Source organism: Schistocerca nitens, chromosome 1 (assembly GCF_023898315.1).
Source record: "Schistocerca nitens isolate TAMUIC-IGC-003100 chromosome 1, iqSchNite1.1, whole genome shotgun sequence".
Taxonomy (NCBI): domain Eukaryota; kingdom Metazoa; phylum Arthropoda; class Insecta; order Orthoptera; family Acrididae; genus Schistocerca; species Schistocerca nitens.
Genome location: NC_064614.1, coordinates 1,122,348,418 through 1,122,365,173, shown reverse-complemented (window position 1 = coordinate 1,122,365,173; position 16,756 = coordinate 1,122,348,418). Strand labels below are relative to the sequence as shown.

At 38.7% G+C, this 16,756-nt stretch overlaps 1 protein-coding gene across 1 annotated transcript in view; it reads right to left on the bottom strand.

Annotated features, from left to right (window-relative positions):
* Positions 1-16,756, bottom strand: part of LOC126199206 (lysosomal alpha-mannosidase-like) — a 125,282-nt gene that overhangs the window by 69,828 nt on the left and 38,698 nt on the right. The window contains exons 2-5 of the mRNA XM_049935988.1: positions 16,155-16,257; positions 15,021-15,102; positions 10,230-10,419; positions 8,743-8,944 (exon numbers count right to left, since the gene is read on the bottom strand). Of these exons, the coding sequence (XP_049791945.1) occupies positions 8,743-8,944; positions 10,230-10,419; positions 15,021-15,102; positions 16,155-16,257 (577 nt within the window). The remainder of the gene's footprint in view (positions 1-8,742; positions 8,945-10,229; positions 10,420-15,020; positions 15,103-16,154; positions 16,258-16,756) is intronic.

Below are 16,756 nucleotides of genomic sequence, written 5' to 3'. Positions count from 1 at the left end.
AGTTGAGACATACTTCATCAGTCACACACCATCTCGTACCTTGAAATGGAAGAAGTCATCTACCACGGAACATGTGATACATGCAAATCAGCTGAGTTTCTTTAATGTCCTAACAATTTTACCTGTGTTGAAAATGGAAATTTGTACTAGTTTCCAATAGTTTCTGTTTCAAAATGTACTTTGTTTGTAACTGGCTTTTGATAAAATTTCTGCTTAGATTTATTTTACTTTTTCATTATTTGAGTGTAGTAAAGTAATAACATAACTGATAGATTAATAAATACAGTATTGACAATATTTTCTTGATTATAACAGTTTAAATTTCAACAAAATATTTGTTCCTAGGTACATGACCATGTTGTACCTTGGAACATTTTTTCACATTTCAAAAAACCTTTCTTTCCTGTATAAAAACGAAAATAATCAATTACTGATAATATAATATAATTGGATAGATAAAAAGCTACTCGCCAAGCAGTGGCAGGGGAACACACGCACAAAAGGATTAACTATTACAAGCTTTTGGAGCTGGTGGCTCCTTCTTATGGCAGAAGAGTTTGAAGGGGAAGGAAGAAGGGTGAAGAAAAAGGATTGGAGAAGTTTAGGGAAAGGTTTTCAAATATTTTTTCTTCTCGTCCTGTCCAGTAAGACTCCCCTGACCCAAGGTTCTGGGTGACTTTTCTGGACTGAACCCCTTTCTTTACACCTCTGTAGTCCTTTTCCTTCATCCCTCTTCCCTCCAACTCTTCTGCCAAAAGAAGGGGCCATTGGCTCTGAAAGCTTCTAATAGTTAAACCCTTTTGTGTGCATGGTACTCTGCCACTGCTTGGTGAGTGGATTTCTTATGTTACTTTCCTATAGTAATTTTTGTGATTTCAGAAAAAGTCTGCAGCACATAAAAAGTCAATGGCCTGATTTAAAATGGAATAAGAAACATATCAAACTTCTATTACAGGGCTGGCTAGAGGCCAAATCCTAAAAAGTGATCCATGGTGCAACACTCCCCCCTGGCAAAACAGAATGATTTTTAACCAAAGAATGTATATGTTTCAATATACTCATCTCCATGCTTAATTCACACATCACTAAAAATTTATGTGAAGGTAAGTGCCAATAATTAAATAACAGAAATTTTAGTACAACCTTTTTAAAAAGGTTAGCAGAAATATTAAATAACAGACATTTTAATACAACCTTTTTAAAAAGGTTAGCAGAAATTTATGTGGAAGGTAAGTGCCAATAATTAGATAACAGAAATTTTCATACAACCTTTTTAAAAAGGTTAGCAGAAATAGCTGATGCCTGATTTTCCAGCAGTCATCCTGATTTGCAACATATCTCTCAACAAGACTGTACATGCCCAATAAAGGGATGGTCTGTTTAAAATGACTCATAATCGTCTTTGCACTGTCTCTATGACTTTATCATCATCTGAAAATCTAATGGCCTAAAGTCTGGGTTGTATGGTGAATGTTTCAACACTTCATACTTTAGATCAGATAATATATACTTAGTATACACATCTGTATGAAGTGTTTACTGCCATGGACGCCTTGTTAAAAAACTTTAGGTAGCATAGTCACATGGTATCATTAGCTTCAGCTGCCTTACCAACTTGTCACTATAGTCAACACTAGTCACTCCACGACCCTTCTCATAAAAGTGCATCAATAACATGTTCTTTACATCCCAAAAGTTTATCTATGTAACTTCCCCAGTAGGTGCATGGATGTTGCACTTTTTCTTGATCTTCCACTCTATTGATTGTTTTTTAGTCACTTGTTCATAATTGTGCATCCTAGATCGATCACATGTCTCAATTCATTTGAAAGAGACTTCTTTTTCACATGAATAACAATTCATGTCCTCCTGAGTCATTGTATACAGTGTGCCTTTACAGTAATTAGACATCTACATTGGTATCCATCTCTTACAGTTTTCTGCAGTGGAAATCAACATGGATAATACTGTTTGTAGAACCTTGACTCATTTTGAGCTATGTGGTAGAGTTACCAATCATAGCACCATCTTACTGACTGATCTTCTATTTCACTATTATAGTTTGTAAGCACACAGTTCTCCCATCCCGTTGTTCATATCTGCCATTGCCTCTTGAGTCACTGATCTTTTCACTTATTCACACACACTCCCATAAGACAGTTAGCACATCATCATTCCTGTACAGTGCATTTCAACATTGGCATGGCCAGTTTGTATGTATTACATCCACATCTACATTTGTATCAATACTTGACAAATCACTATGCAGTGCAGCACAGTGGGTATTTCTGATTATGCCACATACTGCAGTTCATTTTCATTCCATCCACATGTGTAATGTGGGAAGAATGATTGCTTAAATTCCTCTGTGCCCACTGCATTCATAGAGGGCTGTAGTACAGGGTGCATCACCACAATCTGCACAAATTTCAATTTTCTGCCACACCACTGTTTTCATTGCTGTTCGCATTCTGCATTGTTAGGCTATTATAATATAAAAATAGCTATGTTGCTGAAATGAAGTGCAGAGTATGATAAAAGGGTCATGACTATTGATGACCTTCACAGCAGATATAATTTGTTTCTTTAAATACTTAAACTCCAAAGTTTATGATTCAGCTTCAGAACATTCAAATGATGATTACAGTGTATTGGCAAGGAAGTGTCACTCAGAAAAACTTCTTGTGATGACCCCAGTTGCTATCAAAAGAGCTCAGTTGCTGATTTCACAGAAATGAAGACAGTAATTACAATCATTAGTGAAAAGTATTGGTGTATGCAAACTAACAATACTTATAATTTCATAGGATGATCTTTGATAAAAATCTGGCATATATACATATATAAAGTGTGTGTGTGTTTTATTAATTTATCAATGTTAAAGTGGTTGAACCTGTGGCTGCAGATCGAATTACTTCAAGAAATACAGCAACAGCATGTTTTTTGTGTATAGTTTTATTTACAACAAGAGCTTTCACCAATCTTCATTTGGCATAATATATTTACATCTTCATCACAATTATTTCAATTGAAAATGGGTGAAAGCCTGAAATGCAGATTATTATGTCCGGTAAAGCAGGTATCTCTCTGACAACATGGCTGATGTATATGTTGTGTATGAAAAGAGGTATGGAAGGGAAAAGGAAGGGGTAGGTGGGAAATTAGTAACTTCCAACTGCACAAGGAATTGTGGAAATGCAATGGTGAAAGTTAAAATGTGCGCCATACGAGGACTTAGATGTTGTTGAAAGACAGGTGAGGTATAAGCAGCGGCAAATTGAAATTAGCGGAGATTGAGGCCTGGCGGATAACGAGAAGAGAGGATATACTGAAGGGCAAGTTCCCATCTCCGGAGTTCTGACAGGTTGGTGTTAGTGGGAAGTATCCAGATAACCCGGACGGTGTAACACTGTGCCAAGATGTGCTGGCCGTGCACCAAGGCATGTTTAGCCACAGGGTGATCCTCATTACCAACAAACACTGTCTGCCTGTGTCCATTCATGCGAATGGACAGTTTGTTGCTGGTCATTCCCACATAGAAAGCTTCACAGTGTAGGCAGGTCAGCTGGTAAATCACGTGGGTGCTTTCACACGTGGCTCTGCCTTTGATCGTGTACACCTTCCGGGTTACAGGACTGGAGTAGGTGGTGGTGGGAGGGTGCATGGGACAGGTTTTACACCAGGGGCGGTTACAAGGGTAGGAGCCAGAGGGTAGGGAAGGTGGTTTGGGGATTTCATAGGGATGAACTAACAGGTTACGAAGGTTAGGTGGACGGCGGAAAGGCACTCTTGGTGGAGTGGGGAGGATTTCATGAAGGATGGATCTCATTTCAGGGCAGGATTTGAGGAAGTCGTATCCCTGCTGGAGAGCCACATTCAGAGTCTGATCCAGTCCCGGAAAGTATCCTGTCACAAGTGGGGCACTTTTGGGGTTCTTCTATGGGAGGTTCTGGGTTTGAGGAGATGAGGAAGTGGCTCTGGTTATTTGCTTCTGTACCAGGTCGGGAGGGTAGTTGCGGGATGCGAAAGCTGTTTTCAGGTCGTTGGTGTAATGGTTCAGGGATTCCGGACTGGAGCAGATTCGTTTGCCACGAAGACCTAGGCTGTAGGGAAGGGACCGTTTGATGTGGAATGGGTGGCAGCTGTCATAATGGAGGTACTGTTGCTTGTTGGTGGGTTTGATGTGGACGGACGTGTGAAGCTGGCCATTGGACAGGTGGAGGTCAACGTCAAGGAAAGTGGCATGGGATTTGGAGTAGGACCAGGTGAATCTGATGGAGCCAAAGGAGTTGAGGTTGGAGAGGAAATTCTGGAGTTCTTCTTCACTGTGAGTCCAGATCATGAAGATGTCATCAATAAATCTGTACCAAACTTTGGGTTGGCAGGCCTGGGTAACCAAGAAGGCTTCCTCTAAGCGACCCATGAATAGGTTGGCGTACGAGGGGGCCATCCTGGTACCCATGGCTATTCCCTTCAATTGTTGGTATGTCTGGCCTTCGAAAGTGAAAAAGTTGTGGGTCAGGATGAAGCTGGCTAAGGTAATGAGGAAAGAGGTTTTAGGTAGGGTGGCAGGTGATCGGCGTGAAAGGAAGTGCTCCATCGCAGCGAGGACGTGCGGAATATTTGTGTATAAGGAAGTGGCATCAGTGGTTACAAGGATGGTTTCCAGGGGTAACAGACTGGGTAGGGATTCCAGGCGTTCCAGAAAGTGGTTGATGTCTTTGGTGAAGGATGGGAGACTGCATGTAATGGGTTGAAGTGTTGATCTACGTAGGCAGAGATACGTTCTGTGGGGGCTTGGTAGCCAGCTACAATGGGACGGCCGGGATGATTGGGTTTGTGAATTTTGGGAAGAAGGTAGAAGGTAGGGGTGCGGGGTGTTGGTGGGGTCAGGAGGTTGATGGAGTCAGGTGAAAGGTTTTGTAGGGGGCCTAAGGTTCTGAGGATTCCTTGAAGCTCCGCCTGGACATCAGGAATGGGATTACCTTGGCAAGCTTTGTATGTAGTGTTGTCTGAAAGCTGACGCAGTCCCTCAGCCACATAGTCCCGACGATCAAGTACCACGGTCGTGGAACCCTTGTCCGCCGGAAGAATGACGATGGATCGGTCAGCCTTCAGATCACGGATAGCCTGGGCTTCAGCAGTGGTGATGTTGGGAGTAGGATTGAGGTTTTTTAAGAAGGATTGAGAGGCAAGGCTGGAAGTCAGAAATTCCTGGAAGGTTTGGAGAGGGTGATTTTGAGGAAGAGGGGGTGGGTCCTGCTGTGACGGAGGACGGAACTGTTCCAGGCAGGGTTCAATTTGGATAGTGTCTTGGGGGGTTGGACCATTAGGAGTAGGATTAGGATCATTTTTCTTCGTGGCAAACTGATATTTCCAGCAGAGAGTATGGGTGTAGGACAGTAAATCTTTGACAAGGGCTGTTTGGTTGAATCTGGGAGTGGGGCTGAAGGTGAGGCCTTTGGATAGGACAGAGGTTTTGGATTGGGAAAGAGGTTTGGAGGAAAGGTTAACTACTGAATTAGGGTGTTGTGGTACCAGATTGTGTTGATTGGAATTTTGAGGTTTTGGGGGGGAGTGGAGCTGAAGGTGGGTGATTGAGTAGATGGGAGAGACTGGGTCTGTGTGCAATGAGAGGAGGTTGAGGTTTGGTGGAAAGTTTGTGAAGGGTGAGTGAGTAGCCTTTCCGGAGGTGGGAAACCAGGAGATTGGATAGTTTTTTGAGGTGGAGGGTGGCATGCTGTTCTAATTTGCGGTTGGCCTGTAGGAGGATGCTTTGAACAGCCGGCGTGGATGCGGGAGAGGAAAGATTGAGGATTTTATTAAGGATAGGAGTTGATGGGTGTGTTCATTGGCTGAGTTGATGTGTAGGTGAAGGATTAGGTGGGTGAGGGCAATGGATTGTTCAGTCTGGAACTGGTATAGGGACTGATGGAAAGAAGGATTACAGCCAGAGATGGGAACTTTAAGTGTGAGGCCTTTGGGGGTAATGCCAAATGTCAGACAAGCCTGAGAAAATAGAATATGGGAGTGTAATCTGGCTAGGGCAAAGGCATGTTTGCGGAGGGAATGTAAATAAAACTTAATGGGGTCGTTGTGGGGATGTTGTGAGGGTGACATGGTACTAGAAGGTGGAAAGTGTAACATCAGGCTGAAATGAAAATGAAAATAAAAATATATGGCGAGAGATAAGGTGAACTAGAAAGCAACTGGAGATCTGGTATGAAAAAAGGCGAAAAAGTGTTGGTTATAGCTGGGCTATGTTGATCCTGTGGTGAACTTGGGTTGGTAGACAATGATGTGCACAAAGGTTATGTGGTTGTGTTGCCGCCAAAACACGTTAAAGGTTGGAGCAATTCGGGAAAATTTCGAAAAAACTGCGTGTAAATGTATTAAAAGAAGTGGTTTAGTGGTGGCAGATTGTGAAAATGAGGCTAACAATTATCTGACGAAGAAATAATGACGTTAAAACCTGTGGGAAGCGGCTAAAAACGATCAGTGATGTGGGAAAAACGGAAATGGAAAAAAAGCGAAAAAACGAAAGTTATTAGAACTAGCCGAAAAGGCTGTTTAATAGCTGAAAGGAACTGTTGGTGAACTGGAAACGGTGGATTTTGTAGCAGCGGTATTGTTGAAAGCGGAAAAAAATTTTTTTTGGTTATGGTTTGGAAGTGGGTTACGTATTATTGAGTATATATAGGCGGGATAAAATTGTATGGTAGATTCGGCCCTAACCTAACCTAACCTGTTAGTTCATCCCTATGAAATCCCCAAACCACCTTCCCTACCCTCTGGCTCCTACCCTTGTAACTGCCCCTGGTGTAAAACCTGTCCCATGCACCCTCCCACCACCACCTACTCCAGTCCTGTAACCCGGAAGGTGTACACGATCAAAGGCAGAGCCACGTGTGAAAGCACCCACGTGATTTACCAGCTGACCTGCCTACACTGTGAAGCTTTCTATGTGGGAATGACCAGCAACAAACTGTCCATTCACATGAATGGACACAGGCAGACAGTGTTTGTTGGTAATGAGGATCACCCTGTGGCTAAACATGCCTTGGTGCACGGCCAGTACATCTTGGCACAGTGTTACACCGTCCGGGTTATCTGGATACTTCCCACTAACACCAACCTGTCAGAACTCCGGAGATGGGAACTTACCCTTCAGTATATCCTCTCTTCTCGTTATCCGCCAGGCCTCAATCTCCGCTAATTTCAATTTGCCGCCACTCATACCTCACCTATCTTTCAACAACATCTTTGCCTCTACTTCCGCCTCGACTGACATCTCTGCCCAAACTCTTTGCCTTTACAAATGTCTGCTTGTGTATGTGTATGTGCGGATGGATATGTGTGTGTGCGCGAGTGTATACCTGTCCTTTTTTCCCCCAAGGTAGGTCTTTCCGCTCCCGGGATTGGAATGCCTCCTTACCTTCTCCCTTAAAACCCACATCCTTTCATCTTTCCCTCTCCTTTCCTCTTTCCCGATGAAGCAACAGTTTCTTGCGAAAGCTTGAATTTTGTGTGTATGTTTATGTTTGTTTGCGTGTCTGTCGACCTGCCAGCACTTTCGTTCGGTAAGTCACATCATCTTTGTTTTTAGATATATTTTTCCCACGTGGAATGTTTCCCTCTATTATATATATAAAGATGATGTGACTCACCAAACGAAAGCGCTGGCAGGTCGATAGACACAAAAACAAACACAAACACACACACAAAATTCAAGCTTTCGCAACAAACTGTTGCCTCATCAGGAAAGAGGGAAGGATATATCCAGAACACGATAAATGAGTTTTTCCACCTTTCACAGATAATGCTTGACATATCTTCACCAATAGAGATTCTGTACTAACCGGTAATGCACATTTTTCTTATTCAATTGACCACTATCTGTAACAGCTTATTCGTCAGAGAAAAGTACGTGTGAAATAAAATCATCATAGCTTCTAGTTTTTGTTGTATCCAATTGCAAAAGTTCAAGTGATTTTGAAAGTCATCCTCATATAGTTCTTGATGCAATGGTAAGTAATGTGGATGGAATTGGTGTTCATGCAGCAACTGCACAAAACTTCTTTTTAAAGTTCCTGAACTTCATGTGATTTGCCAAGAACTAATGTATATTTTGATGTAAAAAAATAGGTTTCTCATTAAATATTTTGTAATAAATGCCTTTCTGACCTCCTGGGATCCAAGTAAGATATTTGTTTCTTGAGATATTACTATTTTTAACCTATTTTGGTTTTTGTCAATTACAGCTTCATCTGTCACACTGCAAAATGTTAAATGCAAAAGTTACATATTTTTTCCTGGAGAATCCAAATCCACAATGAAAAATAGGAGTTCTTACTTGAAGTGTGTGTGTGTGTGTGTGTGTGTGTGTGTGTGTTTTCTGCGTGTGGGTAAGAGAATTCCAAGGCTTCTACAGTCATGCATTTGCGAAAAACAAAAATGGATAGGAAAGGTGTACTTATACAAACTGTGTTATGAAGCTGCTGTGCAGATGTCAAGCATTGACCACAAGTAAATCCTTCAGGGTGTATATACATAAACTTTACTAGAAGTTTAAAGTTTTTAGGGTTGCAGGCAACTATTGAAAAAAAATGTGTCCTGAAAAAATGAACACCTATCTGAGCCAAAGTGAGTGACTAGTTACACTTATTTAAAAGGAATGGAAATCTGATAATTCAACATGGTCATACAGATAAGCAATGATTGCTTGCCGTATAGATTCCATACCAAGATTAGCACTGCCTTGCCATATCATCTCAGTGTCCTTTGTCTGGTATCGTCTCTGACGGTCTTGATAGTCTGATCTTGCAAAGAAGACACCATCATACCCGAGCTGAGCAAAAATGGATGCCATCTCTCTGGAGTGTCCAAATGGGTCAATCTGCCAACCTACATGGGGGCGGCCACATGCACCAAAGGAATCATTCAGCTTCCTGAAAATTTGGTTTGAAAATGTTAGAGTCCACATCTGTGAAGAGGGAATCACTTATGTACATCAACAGAAAAGGAAGAAAAAAATGTTCTCCTGCAAAGGAAATGCTTCAAGGAGCAAAATAATGTTGTCTAGTTTTCTAATCAGTGAAAATTAACTAAATGAATAATGCTATAATGCTATAACTAAGTTCATTTTTGACCATTAGTTTGCAGAAGAACATGAACAATATTTCATAACAGGAAGGAGGACCTGATGGCCAAATTATGAACAAAGAAATACTACTTTCAGTAAAACTGAACTAATGTCAAATAATCATCATTCACTTTAGGCAGTGGAAATTCCCAGAGACTTGGTGCAAAATCATTACAGTCAACAAATAAAATTATAACTTAATTTTGCAGTATGTCATCTTTTGCCATGATACTTTATTTCTCTGTGTAGTTAAACAGCATTATTGAGAAAGAATTCCATTTTCAAGAACTACATTGCCATTTCTGTGCACTACAGCTGCCTTCATTTATAAATGAATGATACAATTGGTTGGATGAGAAAAGAGTCTCATATGAGATTAATGAACAAATAAAGCCTTATTAATGGTTTCCTATATGGTTTAAATTATACTCTTATGCTACACAGCTCCTGTTTTTATCTATTATTTCAAACAAAGCATATGCATAATTTTACAGAGAACACTATAAGCTGTTTTATGTATTCCTAGTCAGAAGCCATTCAGTACCAATAATAAACAGAAATTATATGCTCATAGTCAGAATATTCTATTTAATTACAGAAGGAGTTGTGCCAAACCAGCTGGATTTTTGCCATCTGTTATGATTTTCAACTCCCAAAAATAACCAATTTTTTTTCACAAAATTTTATTTTCAATACATTTATGTAATCTTATGGAGCACCTACAAAGTCCTGTTTACACCACATTCCTCTGGAATTTCTTATTCATATGTAAAATATCTCAAACAAATGGTAAACTGTAGTGATAATGTTGGTGTTAACATACTTAGAAATCTGTGAATTTAAATATGTAGGTACAGGAAAATACAACAGTAATGTTTTATCTTTTATTATTACTGGTACAAACTAAGTTATTGGCACAAAACCCTACAAATTATTTCATTAATTCTGTATACATTTCTATCTATGTCTTATTTTACTAATATTTAATTCAACATTGCACCTTTGCAACAGGTCACTTCTGACAAAAGACAGATAATGAAGATAATAAGGAAGGAAGGCAAATGAAAGTGAGTAATATCTATTTAACTTGCCTGAGGGCAAATGTAAACTGATCAATTATAGACTGGTAATTAGTGGCTGCCTCATCATTCATACTCCAGGCACCTCCAATGATTTCCAGCTGACCTGAGTTAATAAGGTCCCTCATTAACTGTCGCCTGTCTTCATCATTTTCTAGCCACCACTTCCAAAGAAAAGCTGTTTCAACATAAATGAATCTGAAATTCAAAATAAACATTTAACTTTAGAAAGGGAAATGTTACTTATAATTCCCATATAAACAATTCACACCCTTACACTATCGCAGATATATAATTTAAGTTCAATTAAAACCATTGTAAACAGAGCATTTTTATAAAGCACAGCAGATACCAAAAACCTCACTTAATGTACAGTACACAGCTGTTTTTCATATTACTCCACAATTAAATGGATACTGACACTCCTAGGTGTTGTGCTGAACAGTGTTACTGCAGCTGTGGGAGGCTCTCATGATGTGCCTGCTCATTAGCTGCAGACAATGATGTTCACTGTTGGTAAACAGCCACAACAAGGCCTTAATTGAGGTGACAAAATGTGAAGCATCCATCCTTGAAACAAGGTCTTTTGATTGGCACTGATAATATACAGTTCAGTAAAAGGGTAGTAAAAATAGTCTGTTCAGTGGAATTCTGATTCCTAAGACATAATAAAGAGCCACACCCTTAGTTTGCACCACTGGGTTTGACAGACTACTTGTGATCCTAGGTTCTCTACATGTCTACAGTGTGTTCTGTTATCAGATTGCTGCAGCTTGAGAGGGTTGCTTTATGCTTGTGCACAGTGTGTGCTGTTATCAGATTGCTGCAGCTTGAGAGGGTTGCTTTATGCTTGTGCACTCATGTTTTGCCCCAACATTTAACTACCTGTTGGGATCTTTCACCAATGGTATATCATCCTGCAGGCTGGGGAGGGGGCAGTCAAGGATGAAAGCTCTTGGTATTCCTGCCCTTCCCCCCCTTCCTCCTCCCCCCCCCCCCCCACCAATTGCAAATACACTTAGAGATCTACATGATCTGCAGAGGCAGAGACAGCAATAAAAATTATGCTTTATTTCAACAAATACAATATTAATATAACTGAATCAAACTGTTGCATTCTTGAAATTACTATTTCTCAAACAAAGTTAAACATCTTAAAACTCCAACTACATTCTGTCCTGTGCAATCATAGATTCCTGGGATGGAAATTTCTGCTGTGACTGCATTACATTTATCCATGCAATGAGCCAGAGAAGACCACAGAAACAAATGCCACTTTTTAAAAAAATAAGTTATCTATAACTGGAAAAAAACTACCAAAAAGTTCAAAATACATGTGAAGAGTCTTTTCTATAAAAAATCTGTTCAGTTATTCAGCAATGTGAAGATCAGTCAAACTGCACCACACTGAACATGTGAAGAAACCTAGAACTGCTTTACTGGTAACAACCAGTTTGCTAAGGCTCCTGTGTCAAACAGGAAGCACACTGAGAGGTCATGAAATGAACATTTGGAACTTCATGACACTTCTCAGTAAGAGGAAGAATGAGGTGCTAGAACTGAAGATCTGGATGAAACACTGCATTACGTGAAGGGTGCAATCATACGACGCAAAATATTGGAAATTATGACTCACGTGATACACTGTGCAGCAGATAATAAATTCTCTGTTTTACAGACTTATGGCAGATCGAACAATGGACATGGCTGGTCAGAGGTTTAGGCCTACTCTTTGTGTCAACCTGGAGATGCTCAAAGTAAATTACTTTTTCTGGGCATATACAGTCTGCCATATTCCAACACACAACAGCTGGAGTGAAACGTTTTGTAGACATAGTAAAAAAAGCTCTGGAAATTTTTTAGGAATGTGGTAGTGTATGATATGTTGTTAGAGAAAGCGAAAGATTATTCTACGAAACTAAGTCTGAAAGACCCAAATACATCAAAGTCATAGAAATATCAGTGAGATTGAATCCCACAGCAAAAATAACTATTCATGAAGATTTGCATCATGAATGAAAATTTAAGAAAGATGTGTTTGAATTTCTTGATCTCTTTCTGCATGAGATTGACTCAAGAATCTACCAAGAGAACCTAAAGTCATTTGGATCTTAAGTAAGCTGGTAGAAAGGTAGCTTTAATGTTTAAAGTAGAATATGCTTGTTGTCTACAATCAGCTGTCACGGCACCCACCATGCTAACATTTTCATCACTAACTTATTATGACAGGAAAATTTTGCATAAACAATAAAGTAAAAAGTAAAGTGAAATCTGTGATTTTTCATGATGTAACAATGGTCACAAAATTTGGCATTTGGAAATGTGATATATCTGAGGGTAGCAGTTTACTATTATTTGTAACTGATAGGTTTTGAATGCTTTAGTTGGAGTTTGACTTTTTCCCTCAACTCTGAGAACTGGCTATAATCTTAAAATGCCAGCCAATTTCCTTCAGTTCTACATATGACATCAAATGAAAATCACTACAAATGACAATGAACTCTACAAAAATACCATAAAATGGGGCAACTTTGCTCCTGCAGGGGTAACTTTGCCCCGGCTTTGAAAACGTATTCAATCCTACCTAGCACCTATTCTAATAAACTTTTTAGAACAGTTTTGATTCTGTACAACAGTTGAGAGCTTCTACTTGCTGTGGTGGGGTGGCTTGCATGCCTTAAATAAATGTTGGTTGACTACAGTCCTATACAGTAACACAATAAATTGTAAAGGGGTAACATAGCCCAAAGGTATTATCCTGTCTTAAAATAGTTTTTATATTAAACTGCACAAAGAAACTTGGGCTACTTTGGTCCAATTTTGAAATAATTATAAATTTTCAAAAATATATCTTTGATTTCTTTCTATTTTATTAGGTGGTAAACAATATGACTGACGTTAAGATTCCAACAAATGGAAAATTAGTCTCTTTTGATGTACACAGGTTGTTATCAAACACTCCTGTGAAACATTCTATAGATACTGTGTCACAATCATTGTATTTGCACAACATTAATCCAGATAAACAGAAGAGCATAGTTAGTATGGCAGAATGTTGCTTAAATCAAAATTATTTTTGTTTTCAAGGGAGCTGTTATAACCAGGCATATGGTCTAGCAGTGGGCTCACCCTCATCCCACTTGCTAGCACAAGTATTTGTGGGAAATGGGAAACTGATTTTCTTAAGAGTGAACCCCACTGTCAAAACATTATTACAAATATGTTGATGATATTCTCTGTATGTGGAAAGGTTCCATTAGACAACTCTGGAAGTTCTTGGAAAATATGAACCAGTAGCATACTAATATAAAGGTCAGAAATGAGTTAGGATGTTGCACCATTAATTTCCTAGACATGAATAGATAGCAAAAAAGCAGCCATAAATTTAAAATCTACTGGGAAGACTCTTCACTCCACCTCTCTCTCTCAACATCCAACAGTCAACAAAAATGCGGCATCCACCATCTACTTTCTAGCCCCGTGTCCCAAAACTATGATGAGGACCTTAATACAATAAAAATAATTGCTAAATATAATGGATTTGAATCCAAAATTATTGACAACATTCTCAATTAAAGCAAGCCAGATCCCTATTGCATACAGTGAAGATGGCAGTGAGACTGAAAAGGAAATGGTGCATTTTACATTTTATAGGTATTTTATAGGATAGGTATTTTATAGGATATGATATGAGACTCTACTTAGTGTGAAGTAAAGAAGAAAAATAGGAATGTGCCAGTGTGCCTCCCTGAAAGCACAACTCAGTTGAAGGTGGAAGAGGAATCCTCATCTTTTCACCATCCACACCATGCTGTACAACAGTTTTCTCCACTTTAGAAGGAACCAGAAGGACATAGCCAAAATTGCAATGTGCAGTGGTTACATACTCCACAATGTAAGAAACAAACTTTTCTCAGTGTTTTAAGGCAGGGTTTTTGGGGCAATGATTCCACATGGATACTGTCACAGTGTTTAGAGTGACAGAACTGCATGTGGTGCACTACCTGGACCACAAAACAGTGAAGTCTCTGATCAAAAAGGTTATGTAAGCACACATAACTCACACAATTTCTATGTTTTCAGTTGTCTGCATACTAGCATATGTTTTTTATGTTGGTCGAGTCAGGCATACTGCTAGTGGTGCTAACAACTTACAGCATGTGGTGCTAACAACTTACATTTTCTTATGTAGTACAGGAGAACACAACATGCTGCTGACAATTCTGATACTTTACTGAAACATGTGCAGCTATCTGAAGATGGGTATAATGGACCCAAAACTGATCATTGTAAAAAAATAAAGCTTCTTAAAAATATTTGTGGCTGGTTGAGTTATCTCCCAACAATTCTTAATTATATGTTTACTTGTTGACTAAATCTAGTGAAAATCCCAAGCAGAAAAGGGTATAGTTATAATATGAATCTCATATCCTAACATTTGTAAGTTTGGTAACAATTAACATCCAAAATGATTTCCTAAACTCCCACTGTTGATTTTTCAGTTTTTTATAAGACATTTAGTCACTGTTATATCAAAACAAATAAAATTCACATTGATTGTTGTGACACAAATGGGATACTGAGATGTATCATACCTTACCATCTTAAATAAAATTGCTTATGTGGAAGAGAATTTTGAATTAATTATATATTTCTCAGTTTTAAGTACAGTTTAGATGCCTTCAGGTACATGTAGTTTCAATTTAATGAACATTTCCTTTTAATATTAACTTCATATCCTTCATTCTGACATGTCATTTCTTTTAAATGATATGTATGACTATTTTTTTCTATTTTACCTTCTGTCAGAATTCTTTTCAAGTTCATCCAATGCTGTGTCAATTATATCCTTCACTTTAGCTAGCTGCACATTCTGCTTGACTGAAAAATTTAAATCATTATTATTCAACCAAGAAGTTGTTATGACAAAAGTAAACAATGGAATGAGTAGAGACAATCATTCACCATATAGCAAAGTCAAAGAGTAGTTAATGATTATTTACACAAGAAAATGAGCATTGTAGCTCAACTTTCTAAGTTCCACCCTTTGTGGAAGTCATCATGCCATGCTCTATATCAAGTTGTCTATAGCTGCTGCACAGCTATTTATCCAGTCATGATCTCCAACTAATGAATCTGTGGCAGAACTGCCAGAAAATATTAATATCTTTGCTTTTTTGTACTTCGTTTTTACTTACTTTGGTTGTTGACTAGTTGGTGTGAGACATTCGTCATGACTGTTACCGTGATTGTCGAAATCTATTTCTTTGTGTTTTGATTTATCGTGTGCCAATAAAATATTACGTAGTGAAAGTAAATGGTGTTTTCTGTGTTATAAGTATAACACGCGCCATAAATCAGTTGTGTGAAAGGCTATTGCCAAAGTGTGTCACCTGTGATTGACAAACAGGAGGCAGGGTATGCCACTCAGAACAATATGACTGATAACGACTCCTACTTTACAACCCCCTCTAAATGGATCCTCACCCCCCAAAACCAGCTTCTTTGATATTCAGAAGTGGGGACTGTATAGCTACCTTCTCATTCAGGCCCATGAATCTCCTATACAGCTTCAGTCTTTGATAGTTGTTGTCCTGTTACTACACTAAACATACCTTCAAGTCCCTGTATGTGTGTATGAAGGAAGGTGCAAGTGCAATAGTACAGTGGTCAACTTCTTGATCTGTCTGCTGCTCAATGCCTCCACTATGTAGTAACTGCTTGCCTTTATTCATCCCATTGTTATTGTATTAACTATGAAAAACATCAGCATGTAGTACATGACTACAGTTTGCCTGGAGGCATTATAATATAACCACAGTTCCTTCAGTTTTTTGTGTGCATAGCTTATTATTTAAAACATAAAAGTACTTGTTCTGGTAAGTGTGTAATTGTATCAGCAAATTGTTTCTGACACATAACAAGCAACTTACGTCCATAATAGTACTGATCAACTGTTTTTAGCCACCCAACATCATCATGAGAATGAGGTATGATATGTATATTAATGTATCCTGGTTCAGTAGCATGGCATGCCTGGAATGAGAAAATATTACAAAGTAAATAAAATAAATTTCTTCCAGATACAATACTGTTTGTGAAAATTGTTAATCCCATTCTAATAGGGATAAAATTTATCATTTGGTATATTCATTATAAAAAGTGAACCTTATTTTGTTTTAGGAGCTGAAAAATAATTTTGGTCTCAATAAATTCATAGCATTTGTCTTTTTAATGCATGTTGTCGAGATCTGGACTAGCAAAGACAATAAGGAAGTGATGATCCCATTCTGAGGCGGAGACTAGCAGCTTACTTTAATATTAGTTTTCAGTTTAGTAGACGAGACTGACTGTTTCACCTATCAAACTAGCATGTGTAAATAACTGCCATGCATATTTTGTCAGCAACATATTAGGTAGCCATGGTGTGACAGTAATCATTGTTTTGGAAGATTTTGTAATGGTCTCACAAATTCTTCACTTAAAACAGGATCATCATAATTCAGAACATGATACTTCACCTCAACTGAACACT